Source organism: Natator depressus, chromosome 1 (assembly GCF_965152275.1).
Source record: "Natator depressus isolate rNatDep1 chromosome 1, rNatDep2.hap1, whole genome shotgun sequence".
NCBI lineage: Eukaryota > Metazoa > Chordata > Testudines > Cheloniidae > Natator > Natator depressus.
The window spans coordinates 133,796,413-133,811,583 of NC_134234.1; the positions used below are offsets into that span (position 1 = coordinate 133,796,413).

A 15,171-nucleotide genomic window follows, 5' to 3' on the forward strand; every position below is an offset into this window, starting at 1 on the left:
AATGGCGTAAGTTAGGGAAGAATGGCTGTAAATCTTTTGATCTATTATATTTTCTTTATTCCTTCACTGGCAGAATGTGCAGGTATAGGTTTCTTGCATCAACCATGCAGTACATTGTTCAGCAGTTTTGATATTTTAAAAAAAAAAAGAAAAGAAAAGCTGTTTGAGAGTTGCTGACTTATTGGAAAATAGTATTGCAAGGTCTTAATTGCCAGCCCCAGACGTTTCTTTAACCACAGCATGCTGGGATGCATCTCTGAGAGCTCACATGACAGGGGCAAGGGGGAATTAGTCTTGTATTTGCTGTGCAAGAGTTTCCTATTTAGGACTGTGACAAACATAGCAACTTTTAATCTTACTACGTTAACCAATATTTCTCCCTTTAGGCCTAACAATTCAGAAATGCCCTATTCTTTGTGCTAAGTCATACAATTGTGAAATACACCCAGACACTAAAGCTTTTTTTGCATTTAGATCTGATTTCTTTCCAACAGGCTACATAAACACAAGAGATCTGCTTTTCATCTCTGCATTGATGAGGCAACTGATACACTGATGCCTCTAAGTTTGGAATACAGTAAGATTTGCTACCACTGTTTATACTGACTTGTTCGTTTAACACTTTCACGACCCATGGCAACTGGAAGGATTTTTACAGTATTTCTCATAACCCCAAAAGCTCAATTTTGGAAAAAAATTATGGGGCAGCTGATTTGTCTTAAGTCTTCAAAAAGAGACATGTCAAACATGCTGAAAACTTACCAGGTTATTTAAGTTAATTACAGTTCAGATTCATGAAGATACAATAAAGTCTCTCTATTTAAAAGTATTCAGCTTAAAAGATGTTTTTTCCCAAGAAATTGCACTTTTCTGTCGAATGCACTTGATCGAACAGGAGAATTGGGTTCATAGAATGGATTCATTGCAAACTGAGGAAAAAGGAGAGAGACTCATCAATAAACAGACTGTTTAGAACTACAAAGAAACAGAGAAATAATTAGTATTCTTCAGCTCTTAAGAGAACAATTACTAAAAGCCCTACATTGAACCTTAGCACCAGTTTTTAAGTAGAAATCCCTAGTGATATTACAGGAGATTTCTGTTTAAACTGGCACGGTTCTGAGGCTCAGGTGACTATCTTCCCCTCAGTGTACTATTGCAGCTGCTCCAGCTGGTGGAACCATTTTAATAAGACTTGTTATTATTTGCTTAAATAAAGACAGTTATCAGACCCCAAATATTAGTTCTTTTTCCATACCGTAATATTAATTTGACCAAGCTGAGAGGCTGCTGCCCCCCAACCCCATTTGTATATTACAAGAGTTTAAACAAACCGGGGTGCAATCCAGCCCAGTGAGGGGCTTTCAACACCTGCCCCACAACTGTGGGTGCCTCACAATGCCTTCTATTGTAGCTCCCAAGCTGGGCCACTCACAAACAGCATGCAGGTCACATCCTGAGTGTCTGTGTATCGCTACACCCTTAGTCCAGCAACTCTGACCCCAGCAGCCTGCCAGCAACACTCCAGTCACACTGTGGCTTCCAGCAGCCTCGGTTACTCGCTGCAGAGTGACCCCAACATACACCCAGTCCTGATTTTCCCCCAAAAGGTGTTCTGCACCGTCCAGCCCTCTTCAGGGCAGTTCAGATATTAAAGGCCTGTTGCCCCTGTAAGGGGGTCAATATGCAACTGTTTGCTACTTTAACTGGAGTTACCTAAACAGTTCAGTTTAAACACTGGATTCGTTCTGATTAAAAATAAAAAGTTTAACTACAAAGAGATACATTTTAAGTAGGTAGAAGTATAAGATATTGAAGTCACAAATGGTTACAAGATAAAACGCTTCCTAGTAGCTAAAATTTAATGGAGTAGACTTGGCTCAAGGTAAATCCTTACCACATGCTCCCAGTAATATTGCTCACTAAAATCCCAAGACAGGATCGTCCCCCCACCTAGGGTAACCACGTGTCTGGTTATCGACTGGAAAGTCCCGTCAAAAAGGGGATCTGGCACTGTGTGGTCAGATGTACTGATAAGACACTAAAAATCCAATTACTGCAGGTCGGGGGGAAGTGACAGCCTGTTGCCTGGTCCTGAAGCAGTGGCTTCGGTGGCAACACACATGCACCTTGGGCACCCCCGTTGAGGAGCATGGTTTGCAGGGCTGCAGCAGAGGACAGAGTGTGGGAGCCCATGGTGAGTGGGGTAAGGGGCTGCCAGCAGGTATAGAATGAATATGAGCTGCCCGCCACCAATGCTTCCCCCAGCCAGGCTCTCAGGGAGCTCCGGGGCAGGGAGGGCTCAGATGGGCAGGGAAGAGGGTTACTGGGCAGGCAGCACAGAGGGAGGCTGGAGGCTGCTATGCAGGAGGGTCATGTCCTAGCTCGCCAGTGGGGCTGCCTGGCTACAGAGCTCTTCTGATCTGCACTTCCAGGTTGCCTGTTGAAGCTGGGGTTTGCAAGTCCCTTGGGGCTGTTCAGACTGGAGTTGAGGGCAGAGAGCAGCGAGTGAAGTGATGAGGGGAGCAAGCAGGGGAAGGGGCCTCGAGGGAAGAGGGGAACAGGGTTGGAGCCTCAACAGAGTCCAGTTTTGAGACATTAGAAAGTTGGCCACCCTACCCCCGCCCAAAGTCAAAGGGCTGGTTCCTTTGTCATCTTAAGTGAAAAAGAGTGTGTGTTGGATCATATTAAAGAAGTTCTGTATTAAAATCAAATGAGTTTGATTCCCCGTAGTTTAAATTCCAGGGTATTACTAATTAAGAGGTCTCTTGGTTTTTGGTACTGTTTCTCTCCCTCTATGCGTGAAACTTGCAAGCTGCTAATTGCGTTAGTACATTCTAAGACAGAGTCTGTTCTCAAAGCAATTCACAGAGAGAGAGAGACTCAAAGCAATACTCTGTAACAACAGAAACAGCACCCAGAGACTCCCCACCCTTTTGTTGTATTAACAATTGTGATTAAAATAGAGATAGAGGATGTATGTGGATGGATGCTTGGTGTGGATAATAACTGAATGATCAGGGAGGTGCTAGCCTAAGAATCCAGTGTCCATCGGCTCAAGAAGGCATCAAGTGGAAATAACCAGAGGACCCCCCGGAGGGCAGACTGGAATCCACCCAACAGCCTCAAGAATGGGAGAACCAAAGAACAAGATAACATCTGGCAGCACGGAGCCGTCAGGAATGTGCCATCTGCTGATTGATTCAGCAACAGCATGATGAAGCAATTCCCATAGACTGGCATAGGAAGAAATTCCTATAAAAAAGACTCTAGAAAGTGAGAACTTTGGGGTCTGATTCTGCAAACCAACTTCCAGGAGCATCAGGTGAGCATCTGACAAGGCCCTACTCCCTCCTCATGTCCAGGCCACCTGGCCAGTGGCTTGGCATGAGCAACTCTAAGGCTGGTAACTATGATAACAACCTTGCAGAACCTGTGTGTGTGTGTGTCTGTGTGTGTGTGTGAATAAATATGAGATTGAATGGAATGTTATAGCTATAACTAACTGCTTACTATGATTCTTTCTGTATTCACAATAAACGTGGTATTTTGCCTTTTTCCCTTTAATAAGATCCTGCTGGTTTTTAATTTATTGGTATAACGTGTGTGAGTGAGAGAGAGATCAGGGGGATGTTTTTGCCCCTCACTTTTGTAGTCTAGTCCCCCTTTGGTAAAAGAGTCTCTACGGTTTGCTTGCTAACATTCAGATTGATCTGTTCCTGCCCCTCTTCATTGCCAACAAATGGCGACCTGAGCTGCTCATCAACTTTCATGAGACCTGGATAGAGGGTGTTAGCTTTTCCTTTGTCTTTGAGGAACAGGTTTATCCTCTCCCCAGACTAGTCTGGTAAACACACAGAGTCATAATTTCATCTTATGTTCATAACTCTTAATACACATTGTGTACATACATTTTATCATATTATTGACCAGTGAGTTATTAGTTTTAAAATGATACCTCACCAGGCATATTTTGGTCGAAGATTATTACAACAGCATGTAAGGGGTGAATACAGGGTGTATTCAGTCACACCAACTCCCTTAGACTTTAAGTCTCTAATGCATCATATCTAAATTTCACCCACAGGAGTTGAGAAGGTGCAATTTACACCATTTTAGGCTCACCCCTAAATTTGGCTCTTAGTGATAATACCTTCATTCAGAAATGAAGGCCTCCCCATGGCCAGAACTGCTTATAATGCTGTGTCAATTAAACCTGCTAAGATCAAGTCTAATAGACACAGTATTAACTGCTCTGGCTACAGTGGCTGGGTCTAGACAGGGTTTCCAGTGTGATTAACTCTAGTACAGCTGCACCTGTGGCAATGGAGGGAAATTTTGGAGTTTCCCTAATGTAGACAGTGCTTAAGTGTGTATGGTAGAACACACTTTAAAATTTTACACAAAATTATAAGAAGATCATTCTTACCTTTATATACAAGTCATAGACATCATTAAAGAAGTTTTTAATTCCATCTTCTTGTCTTACATCATGAAGCATAATAAATCTCATATGTGGAACAATTAAGGAAGCAATTTTCCTTCCAAAAATGTAAGATTAACTGTTAGTGACCCTCTGCTCTTCCCTCCCTCCAAGTAGTTTTATAACCAACACTAAATTTGAAAACTAATGAAAAATCTGACACGGTATTTGACTGACGCAAGCACTCACAGCTTAATGCAGCAAATGCTTACACCTGAATTTTATATATGCAAGACAGTGTCCTTTGAAATCTAGAATTTAAAGAGGAATCTCCAGGCACATTAACTGTAGGAAGCATTAAATTTCAATCTGTAATTAAACTCCCCATGCTTTTGGGAGCAAAAAGCGTTACTCCCTCATTCAAGTCTTTATTTTGTAAAGAATATCCAGATTTAGAAGAGATTTTTTTTTTTAAATACAAAGTAATGTTTCCATGTACCTGACATTAGAATAGATTGTCAAATAAATACAATCACTATTTTTACAACATACGTGGCAATTAACACCTGGTTTCTGACATCCAAATTAAGTCTGTACATCTAAGTGACCTGAACAAACTATCTATTTTTACTGGATGTGTAGAGACTACCAACAGGCATGTATAGTTATATCCAAGCCTCTTATTTGCAGCTTTCAAAAAGGGGTTGGAATTAAAGAAAACTGTATGGGCAGGAACAGATCTCTCTATTGTTCCTCTCCTGGTGTTATCTTTATAAAACTTATCCCTCTGCTCAGGGCAATCCCCCTTAGGGTATTTCTTCTGTCCTCTCCATCCCCGCTCCAGATTAAGATCCATTGCTGTCTCTCCCACTTAGTCCCATCTTTTTAGAAGTGATCTGCCTCTGACAAACTTCATCCAGATGTTGGGTACTATCTCTAACCTACCTTTCAGTAAAAATAGCAGAATTAGTTCTGCTCTATAATTGTTTCATTTAACTTCTCACTTGCTGGCAAAAGTGAATAAATACAGAGAAAGGATATGTCCTGCAGTGACAAAAGCAGAAACAAACCATTCATTAAACTTGTCCACTGTCTTCAGGTACATGTTGTTAGACAGCCACATATTCTCATCTACTAGGTCAAGAGCAGCATGAGCTATGAACTGGTTGAGATGACGATGATCATCCTGATATCGTGGAAAACAGAATGAGTTATTTTATACGAGTAAAACCTAAATAAGAATAATCTGCCAGCTGCTGTAATAGCTGTACATTTTCTTACAGCTTGTCCCCTCAACCTTTCTTCTGCAAGATATAACATGGTCTTTAATGAAATACAAATACAATACGATATATTCCCAATACTTTGGTGTCAGAGGTGAAAGACAACAGGGCATCAGAAAACAGAGAAGAACTAGGGTTTTGTTTTTAATATAGTCCATTTTACTGAAAGTATTGTGCAATAGATCCTAGGATTAAGTATCACGGGTGTAAATGAGTGCAACTCCCTCATGATAAATAGGAATGGCATTAACTTAATGTCACAGCTGAATTCGTCCCTAACAGTGCAGTGACTATGTAAGTAAATGCAGTTATGTGCTTAGCAGTAGTTTTCTCATCCTAGAATATTCAAAAATGGTTTACTGAAAAGAAGAGCTGGCCAAGACCATTCCCTAAGTGTCCAATAGTTTAGAAACTGTGGCTGCCCTTCCAGCATATCCTATACTGAGGGAATACGGCTCAGATGCTGCTCTCGCACCCACAGGTCTGCTCCATTCCTCATGGTTTTCTCCATTTTCTGATCTGCTCAGATATGATAGGAAGAGTAAAACTGGGAAGGAAAATAGATCTTTTGGAAGCAAACAGCATCATCACTTCCTTACCAGCTAAATGGGAGTGGGAGGAGGAAAGGGAAAAACAAACAAACAAAAAAAAAAACAGAAGGGAGAAAGCGTCCTACTTTACAACACAGAGTATGGCCACTATATGGGGCTTATCTCTTGTTTTTTGAAAGTGTGCTGTGGAACCTTTGACAGGTTTCAGAGTAACAGCCGTGTTAGTCTGTATTCGTAAAAAGAAAAAAGAAAAGGAGTACTTGTGGCACCTTAGAGACTAACCAGTTTATTTGAGCATGAGCTTTCGTGAGCTACAGCTCACTTCATCGGATGCACAGCATATTGTGGAAACTGCAGAAGACATTATATACACACAGAGACCATGAAACAAAACTTCCTCCCACCCCACTGTCCTGCTCGTAACAGCTTATCTAAAGTGATCATCAAGGAGGGCCATTTCCAGCACAAATCCAGGTTTTCTCACCCTTCCCCCCCCCCCCCCCAGACACACATACAAACTCACTCTCCTGCTGGTAATAGCCCATCCCTCTTTGAAACCTCTCTTTATAATGCGCATGATAATCAAGGTGGGTCATTTCCAGCACTAATCCAGGTTTTCTCACCACCCCCACACACACACACACACCCCCCTCCAAAAACCACACACACAAACTCACTCTCCTGCTGGCAATAGCTCATCTTACAATGTGCACAGCAATAATCCGAGTTTAACCAGAACGTCTTGGGGGGGGGGTTTGTAGGAAAAAAACAAGGGGAGATAGCCACTCCCAGTCTCTATTCAAGCCCAAATTAATAGTATCCAATTTGCAAATTAGTGCTGGAAATGACCCACCTTGATTATCATGCGCATTATAAAGAGAGGTTTCAAAGAGGGATGGGCTATTACCAGCAGGAGAGTGAGTTTGTATGTGTGTGTGTGGGGGGGGGGAAGGGTGAGAAAACCTGGATTTGTGCTGGAAATGGCCCTCCTTGATGATCACTTTAGATAAGCTGTTACGAGCAGGACAGTGGGGTGGGAGGAAGTTTTGTTTCATGGTCTCTGTGTGTATATAATGTCTTCTGCAGTTTCCACAATATGCTATGCATCCGATGAAGTGAGCTGTAGCTCACGAAAGCTCATGCTCAAATAAACTGGTTAGTCTCTAAGGTGCCACAAGTACTCCTTTTCTTTTTTCTTTTTGTGGAACCTTTAGCAGCCACTAGAGACAGACAGTAGGGTCCTTGGCTTAATGTCTTATCTGCAGGTCTGCACTTAACAGTCCACCTATCTACAACTATACTTACTTGTCATTACTGAGTAACAGACCAAACTATGGAATTTACAAAGCCAATTTCTGTGCTGATTTACAATACACTCCATGAAAACCATTTACCTCAATGGGATTTTACAGGCTGCAAGTCTGTGCAGAATTTGTTGGTCTGTGCAAAGTGGTGTTATCCAGAAGTAGAGGCTATTTGCCAAGAGGTATCAGTATCATTGGCTAGCTCTACTTTCGTGTAATTAATTTTCTCAAGAAGTTTATAACTTCTTATTAAAATGTGACCTGAGATTATGCTTGCCTGCTTCAAACCATTTTAATTTTAGAGTGCAAAAAATGAAGTTTACTCAATTGTCAGAGGCATTTCAGCATGACTATACATCTAAAAAGCTCTGTTTTAGGATACATTGAAGATACTAATCAATAATACAAATTAAACTCATTATTAAAACCCCCTTTTCACTTCAGCTCTGTACTCTACGCTTTTTTTTCTTTATGCACCCATCATGTTATGTGTGTTCTATCCTCATTGGAGCCATTATATTACACATTTTCTAACCTGTATTTATTTATAAAGCTACTCAATCAGGTCAATTAACACATACTTTGGAGACCTTATTCAGACCTGACCCAGTTTAAAAAAATAATCAGGATTATCATTCAAATAAAAACTAAAGCCAGTGGTATTAACTTTGTGCTGTAATATTAATATTTAAACATCAAAAAACGATTAGAGTAAAACTCTAAACTTAATCCTCCGCACTACCCTCTAGAACAGTGAGTGACATCACATAGTTGCACTATGGAGGTGGTGAGATAAATCAAGGATAGCATGTAACACATCAAGCAGCAACTATAAGTAGTACATACTCGATTCAAAACAGAATCTCTGAAGATACAGAAATGTGTGTGTTCTGGAAAGACAGAATGGTCTGGTGTTTAATGCATAGAAAGAGTCAGGAGTTATGGGTTCTACCTCCTGCTCTGCCAAAAGTTTTCTATACAAGCAATAATAGTATTAGTTACCTCAAAGGGCTGTGCTAAGACTTTATTAATTCATGTTTGTAATGAATGTTCATCAAATAGAAACAGCTATAGATATACAAAGTATTATCAAAATCTACAAACCTTGGATTCCACTTTTCCAGAAGGTAGAAATTCCATTTCAAATACTGGATTATCATGATGACCGACTATTACAAAGTAGAAACTTCCAGACATTGTCTTCAAAATAATGCCCTTTCCAAGAAAGAAGAGACATGCTTTACAGATGTTTCCAGACACATGAAATGTAAATGCATTTAGAGAAGTCCTAAAAAAGAGTCAGCTAATACAAAATTATATTGTACATTAAGAGGAAACCGTGTCAAATAGTTGAGGTAAGCAAGTTTTTGTAAAAGAGTTTTACAAACTTAAGACATTTGTATATATTTAAACATTCCATTGCAATCTAATTCTTACAAAATTTTGCTAGTATACCACACCCTGAAGGCGTAGTTGGCTCGTAATGATAACAAAAAGTGGAAGTAAATATGGACCTGCTCCTGCAGTGACTAACGATATGCTTCGTTTTAGGGTAATAGTTCCACTAACAGTATATAAAGTTAAGCACTCAGCGAGTCGTTGCAAGATTGGGGCCTAATCTATCTTTTGTCCAAAAGAGTGACATTCTAAGATGGTAATAAACAAGACAATAGTGCAAAAGAAAAGGGGCACTGTCTGCTTGAAATCTTGCCAGTTTGAGCTGAAAGTTGCTTCAGGCTCTACCTTCCCCACCCATGCCCATTTCCATAGTTTTACAGCCATGTGTGCCTGTTTCTTTGAAGGCTCTGCTCTCCGTGAAAGCTGCAGGAAAGACTCACCCCCCCTCCGAGACTGGGGGGAGGATTACCGAGCAGCTGACACCCACCCGGGGAACAGAGGCAGAGAGAGGCGGGGGGCGTTAGCGGGGCCGGATGGGACAGGTCGATCGCGCTAACCCTCAACTTTCGCGGCCCCTCCCCTGCCTCGCAGGGGGTTAATTCGCGGCCGGTGACAGACACGGGCAAGGGAGGCCCAGTACAGCAGCCAGCCGCTGCCCCTTCCTGCGGGGAAATGCAGGGCAGGGATTGTGGCGCCGGTCACCGGCTAACAGGGCCACGGAGCAGCGATAGGTACCGCGCGGGGGGGGGGGACGGACGGGGGACGGACACACGCCCCGTCACTCAAGCCCTCGCCCCAGGATTGTGACACTTCCACCGCTCAGCACAGGAATTAAAATTAGGGGGAGGAGTGTTCAAATTTACGGGGGGACGGGGGAGGTGTGAGACGGTGAGGGTGAAGGTGGGCTGTATGGCACCATAGTAAAAAAAAAAAAAAAAAAACTGAAAAATGTTTCATGATCATTTTATTAGATTTTAAAAAATATTCACACAAATTAAAGTTGGCTACTCAAGCCTTCCATGAAGCACTACATCTACATCCTTTTTGGTTTCTTGTTATAATTTTGTGCAACTCTGTTAATGCACTTCTTGAATGCAATGCATTCATCTTTGGTGGCTTCTCGTGTGTCCGGTACTTCCATTCCTTCAATTGATATGCTCATTAGTTCATTCACATGATCAGGCAGAAGGTGACTTCCTTCAAAACACAAAAAATTCTATTCAATGATGAAAAAGAACGTTCAACTGTTACTGCTGTGACTGGGAGTAACAAGAGATGAATTCCTACTTCTTTCATCCCAGGAAACATAGCATAAAAATCGGGTCGAGCCACTAGTGATGATAAAAAAGAAGTTGAAGTCAAATCTTCATTCGTTCGTTGTAGGATATTCCACTCTGTGTTCAAATTCTCTATCCTGTCCTGAGCACATGGCAGCCCCATTGCTGTTAGTGCCTCACTCCACTCAACTGTCGGTGGTTTATAGGACAGGGATCTGTAAAAGCTACATAGAGGTGGAGTAGAATCTAGAAGTCGCTGTTGTAGATTTTTAAGAATCAAGTCTGTGTACTTTTTCAGTTGTCTTAAACACTTCTTGTCTTTTTCACTTAAGGATTCAATATAAATGCCTTCACTAGTCAACTTCTGGACTGAAGTTTTTGCGTCTTCCAGTACTTTTTCAACGGATAGCTCTCTGATTGATCCAAATGAAGCTTTTTTGTCCAGCAATAGATCTACTACTGTTGTAGCAGATGCCTGGATGGCATTGTTTAATGACCCAAGTGGTTTCAACAGTAGACTTACAAGGGAGAGAATGGCAATAGTCTTCTCTGAACGTAGTAGCAAAAGTAATCCACCAGCTGCACTACTTGGATCCATCCCATCTTGGTAGATACTTTCCAAAGCCAGTAATTATGGCTGAAGTAATTTTAAGACAACAGCCAAGGATTGCTCATGAGAAAACCAGAGGGTTTTCCCAGGTTGGACTAATTTGAACTTCAGTCCCAGTGTATCTTCTGTATTTTCCAAGATATTCAATCTTTTTGGACTCTTGCTGAAAAAAGAATATAATGAAGACATTAAATGTATAGCTTTTATAATGTCTTTTGAAGAGTCTGCAGCTCGTACTAGTGCTAGTTGGAGTAGATGGCCTCTACAGTGTGTATAGGAGAGACTAGGGTTACGCTTTTCTCTGAGCAAAGCTTGTGCTCCACCATGTCTTCTAGAGAAATTTGCAGCTCCATCAAATGCACAAGCAGCCATCTGTTTGGGGTCCAACTGACAAGCATTTAACTCTTCTAAGATGTGGGTTGTCACAGATGCAGCCAATCTAAAAATGCATCTACTGGCCTACCACTGACATCAAGATAACGTACACAATGACTTAATACTTGATGACCATTTGCATTGGTGCATTCATCAGCCGTGCAAGCAAATTTTTTGAAAGTGGTGAGAGAGTTCTTCACTTTTTCAACTGTTGAGGCTTTCACTGTTGCACCACATGCATCTAGCCAGTCAGCTGAGTTTCTTGCAGAAAGATAGTGAGCATTTGCTGGTCTTGTTTGGAACCAGTGTTCAACTTCAGGATGATCAAGTGACAATGGACTTAACATTAGCCTCCAGTTTGTAGCGAGTGGTATCTCTTGCCTAAAGATATGTATGATGCCACGGCCATGTTTGTTCACATGAACTGTGTTGTGTCTCTAGTATTCTTAACAGCCTCATGAACACTCACCGGTGTTGTCCTTGGTCCATGGAAACTCAGAGTTCAGAGGTGCTTTTACATGAGTTCACCTCCCAAATGGGGAGCAAGAAGGCACCTTGCTCGTTCCTTCAGTTGCTCACTGTTCGCTCTGGCCACTGTTGTTCATTGTGCCACCGTTCACTCCATCGCTCTGTTGCCAATGGCCCTGCGCTGTCACCTTCTGCTGCCACCTGCCACTGTGACCTCTGTGAGTTGGTCTCTTGAGGTTCCACCCAGCTCTCAGTGATTTCAGCTGAGCTCTCAGTGGGGGAACCTCGGTGCTAGCGCAGACTGGGCCCTCTCTTCCACAGAAACACTGTCCCACAGCAGGTCTATGCACTTAGACCTGATTCTCAGTGATTTCAGCTGTAGTGATCACTTAACAGAAGGAAAGACTATCTATGGAGCCTAATCAGCTTTGTCTTTAAACAGTGGAGAGGAGCAGGTCTAATAGTACTTGTGATGCAGGCAGACCATCAAGCAAAACACTTATCTCTACCCTCTCTCCTGATGCCCTCAATCATCACAGGCTAAGTACAGTTCTACTGCTCTTTACTCATACAATAAGAACAACAACATTTCATTCCCCCCCCCCCCCCGCATTCAAGTGATTTGTAACCCAACCCCAGCCAAAATCTATCACTTGGGCAACACAGCTCTGTTTGCTGGATACCTAGGTAGATTAGGTGTGAATGTAAATATGATCTGGAAAGGCCTGAAGCGTTTTCCCCCAGCTCATCACTAGCTGTCAGGGAGAGCTCATTTGGACTTTGAGGACAAACCATAATTTGAAATTATTAAGTTGGCCAACATCACCGAAATGAATGCACTGACATGGTCATAAAAAACAACAGCCGTATAAGGAAGCTGTGTCTATGTTCATACTTTTCACATCTAGTATACTTTTTCAGATGCACGTATTTTATCATACACTGTATAAGCTTTTAAAGTGTGTATTAATGTTTCAAATTCAATTCAGATTTCCAAACAATCAGTAAATTGGCAACACTGCATGTAACTAGTTCACAAAACTGGGGGAGGGGTTTGGGGACATTCAGGAGAGGAGTAAACACCCCCATGCGGGGGGGAGGAAATTCCTGGCCCCCGCCCAGGCGGGTCCCCGCAGAGCAGCTCCTGGCAAAGGGAGGGCCACACAGCAGGGCCCGCCCAGACGCTCGAGGGACCCGGGACCCTCCCGGCCACTCACCCACTTGTGCAGCCGCCGCGGCCCCAAGCTGTCCCCACAGGCTCCCCAAACACCCGGCGCGGGCTGATGGCGTCACCACTGGTCACCGCGCTCTGAAGGTGAACGCCCAGCCGCTCTCAGCTATCGCGAGAGCGATCAGTCACAGTCGGTTCTCGCGAGGGTTCCGGGGGAGGGGGCGGGGCGGTTGGTAACGGCCGGGCGGGGCTGATTCGCGAAGCGGCGATTAGCCCAGTTTGGCGGCAGGTGCCGTTGGCGGCGCCGCCGCGGTTCAGCGACGTGACGTGGGCAGTCGCGCGCTCCCGGCCGCCAGCCCCGCCCTCGCTAGGGCGCCCCCTGCCGGGACTGGCGGGGCCGAGGCTCCTTGGCTGAAGTATCGGGTGCGGGGCCCCGAAATCGCCGGAGGCGGCCCTGCCCGGAGCAGCCTCTTGGGCGCCGCATCTCCGCGGGGTCAGCATGAGCCCCCTTCCCCCGGGCATCGCCCCCAGTAGGAGGCGGGCCCCACGTAGCCGTGAGCGGTTCGTAGGCTCAGCCCGGGCCGGGCTCCGCCCCCTGCCCGGGGAGCGCCGGCACTCAACGGTCCCCTGACTCCGGGAGCTGGGGCTTTAGCGAAACAGCTCGTCTCCCGAAACACGCAGCGATTGCCCCGGGCCGCGGCAGCGACTGCCGCCCAGCTGGTATTTCTGTGCAGAGCCGCATCCCCCTCTGGGTGCAGCCCAGGTGTAAATGGTGCAGTTGGACAGGGCCTGCTGGGCCCCACCCGTTCAATGGAGCTGTGCTGGGGTGGGCTTCTGGGGTGGCTGCTGGGAAGTTGAGTAATGATGTTTTGTAATATTTTAGCTCAGGATGGCTTCTTCGGAATTTCAAGCGTTGTCCCAAGACGAACTCCGAAAAAGACTTTATCAGACATTTAAGAACCGAGGTGTTTTGGACACACTCAAGGTGTGTTTTGTTTTAAGCTAGTGTTATGTAGCACTTACCTTACATATGTTTCTCTGCAGCTATGTGGCACTGAAAACAATAGGCTTCAGTGAAATCCATGGTAGACAAACCTTTTTTGTTACATGGTCTTTTCTCTCATGGAAAATGCATATTTTGGCCCCAATCCTGCAAGCCGATCTGTATGGAGCATTGCATGGAGCCCCTCCAGATGCAACAGGTTTTCACACAGGTATAAATGTCCACCTGCATAGATTGGCTTGTCGGATTGTAGCCTTTGTTAGGAGTGTGAATAGTTTATTTCTGGTCTAGTCTGGTCTGGTCATTTACCTGTCACTTATTTACCTTTCAGTTAAGCCCACTAGCCAAAATGAAAATACTTGTGCTGCCATGGTATTAGCCAGGATGGACAGCAATGGTGTCCCTAGATTCTGTTCGCCAGAAGCTGGGAATGAGTGATGGGATGGCTCACTTGATGATTACCTGTTCTGTTCATTCCCTCTGGGCACCTGGCATTGGCCACTGTCAGAAGACAGGATACTGGGCTAGATGGACCTTTGCTCTGATCCAATATGGCCGTTCTTATGCCATCTCCCTGCTGCTGTTTTAAGGACAAAATAGTTGTCTACTCTTTATAATATAGAGTATTTAATTATAAAATATTTAATTTTTAAAATTTAACTTATTTTTCCCTTTTATAATCTTTCTTCCTGATGTCATGCTACTTTTTCTCTTCTGCTTCTTGAACGCATAGCCGAACGGTTCGCCATAATTGCCATTTGATCCGTTCTTGTGCAGCCACAAGGGCTTGAAGGGCCGAGAGTCCAACATTGGAACAGACGTGATGCACCCATATAATATGGGGTCTTCGTCTGGGCCGCCTCCACCCCTCAGTTGGTGGAAGTTTATCCCGGCTGTTACAAGTCACCAGGAGAACGGCATTTGCCAGAACGTCTTGTGGCATTCTCGCAACACGTCCAAAAAGCATAAGATGCTGTCTGTGGACAGTGGCCCCAGTAGTCTGGCCCTGCGGGGAGTGACTGTAAACATCTGCATTACAAATGAAGTCATTCCACTTTATATCCAATATATGACGTTGGAATTTTGTGTGGAAAGCCTCCAGCTTTGCCCAGTTCGGGTGGCATAGTGTCCATGTTTCGCAACCATACAGCAGTACAGAGAGGATAGATCCTGAACTTGGTCATTATGCCGAGATTATGTTGATTCCATATTTGTTGTAAACGGCCCACGGCAAATGCTGCGATGCCAATCCCGTGCAGAACCTCTGTGTGAGAGTTGGAGGAACTGGTGAGTATAGAACCCAAATAG

At 43.9% G+C, this 15,171-nt stretch overlaps 2 protein-coding genes across 13 annotated transcripts in view; one reads left to right on the top strand and one right to left on the bottom strand.

The window, feature by feature from the left end:
- The window catches only part of TRAPPC2 (trafficking protein particle complex subunit 2), a 19,063-nt gene extending 6,024 nt beyond the window's left edge, over positions 1-13,039 (bottom strand). The window contains exons 1-5 of one of the 2 annotated variants that reach the window (XR_012641388.1): positions 12,907-13,039; positions 8,666-8,776; positions 5,461-5,609; positions 4,430-4,511; positions 763-929 (exon numbers count right to left, since the gene is read on the bottom strand). Coding sequence is in view for 1 of the 2 variants with exons in the window: in XM_074966929.1 (XP_074823030.1) it covers positions 831-929; positions 4,430-4,511; positions 5,461-5,609; positions 8,666-8,758 (423 nt within the window). In the remaining variant the exon portion in view is untranslated. Of the gene's footprint in view, positions 1-133; positions 930-4,429; positions 4,512-5,460; positions 5,610-8,665; positions 8,777-12,906 lie in introns of those variants that run through there. The other variant, XM_074966929.1, reaches the window with a different exon arrangement.
- Positions 13,040-13,227: 188 nt separating this feature from the next.
- The window catches only part of OFD1 (OFD1 centriole and centriolar satellite protein), a 57,933-nt gene continuing 55,989 nt past the window's right edge, over positions 13,228-15,171 (top strand). For 2 of the 11 annotated variants that reach the window (XM_074967021.1, XM_074966976.1), the window contains exons 1-2: positions 13,229-13,353; positions 13,744-13,845. In XM_074967021.1, coding sequence (XP_074823122.1) covers positions 13,750-13,845 — 96 coding nt within the window. In that variant the 5' untranslated portion in view covers positions 13,229-13,353; positions 13,744-13,749. Of the gene's footprint in view, positions 13,354-13,743; positions 13,846-15,171 lie in introns of all 11 variants that reach the window. The other 9 variants (XM_074966960.1, XM_074966986.1, XM_074967028.1 and 6 more) reach the window with 8 other exon arrangements.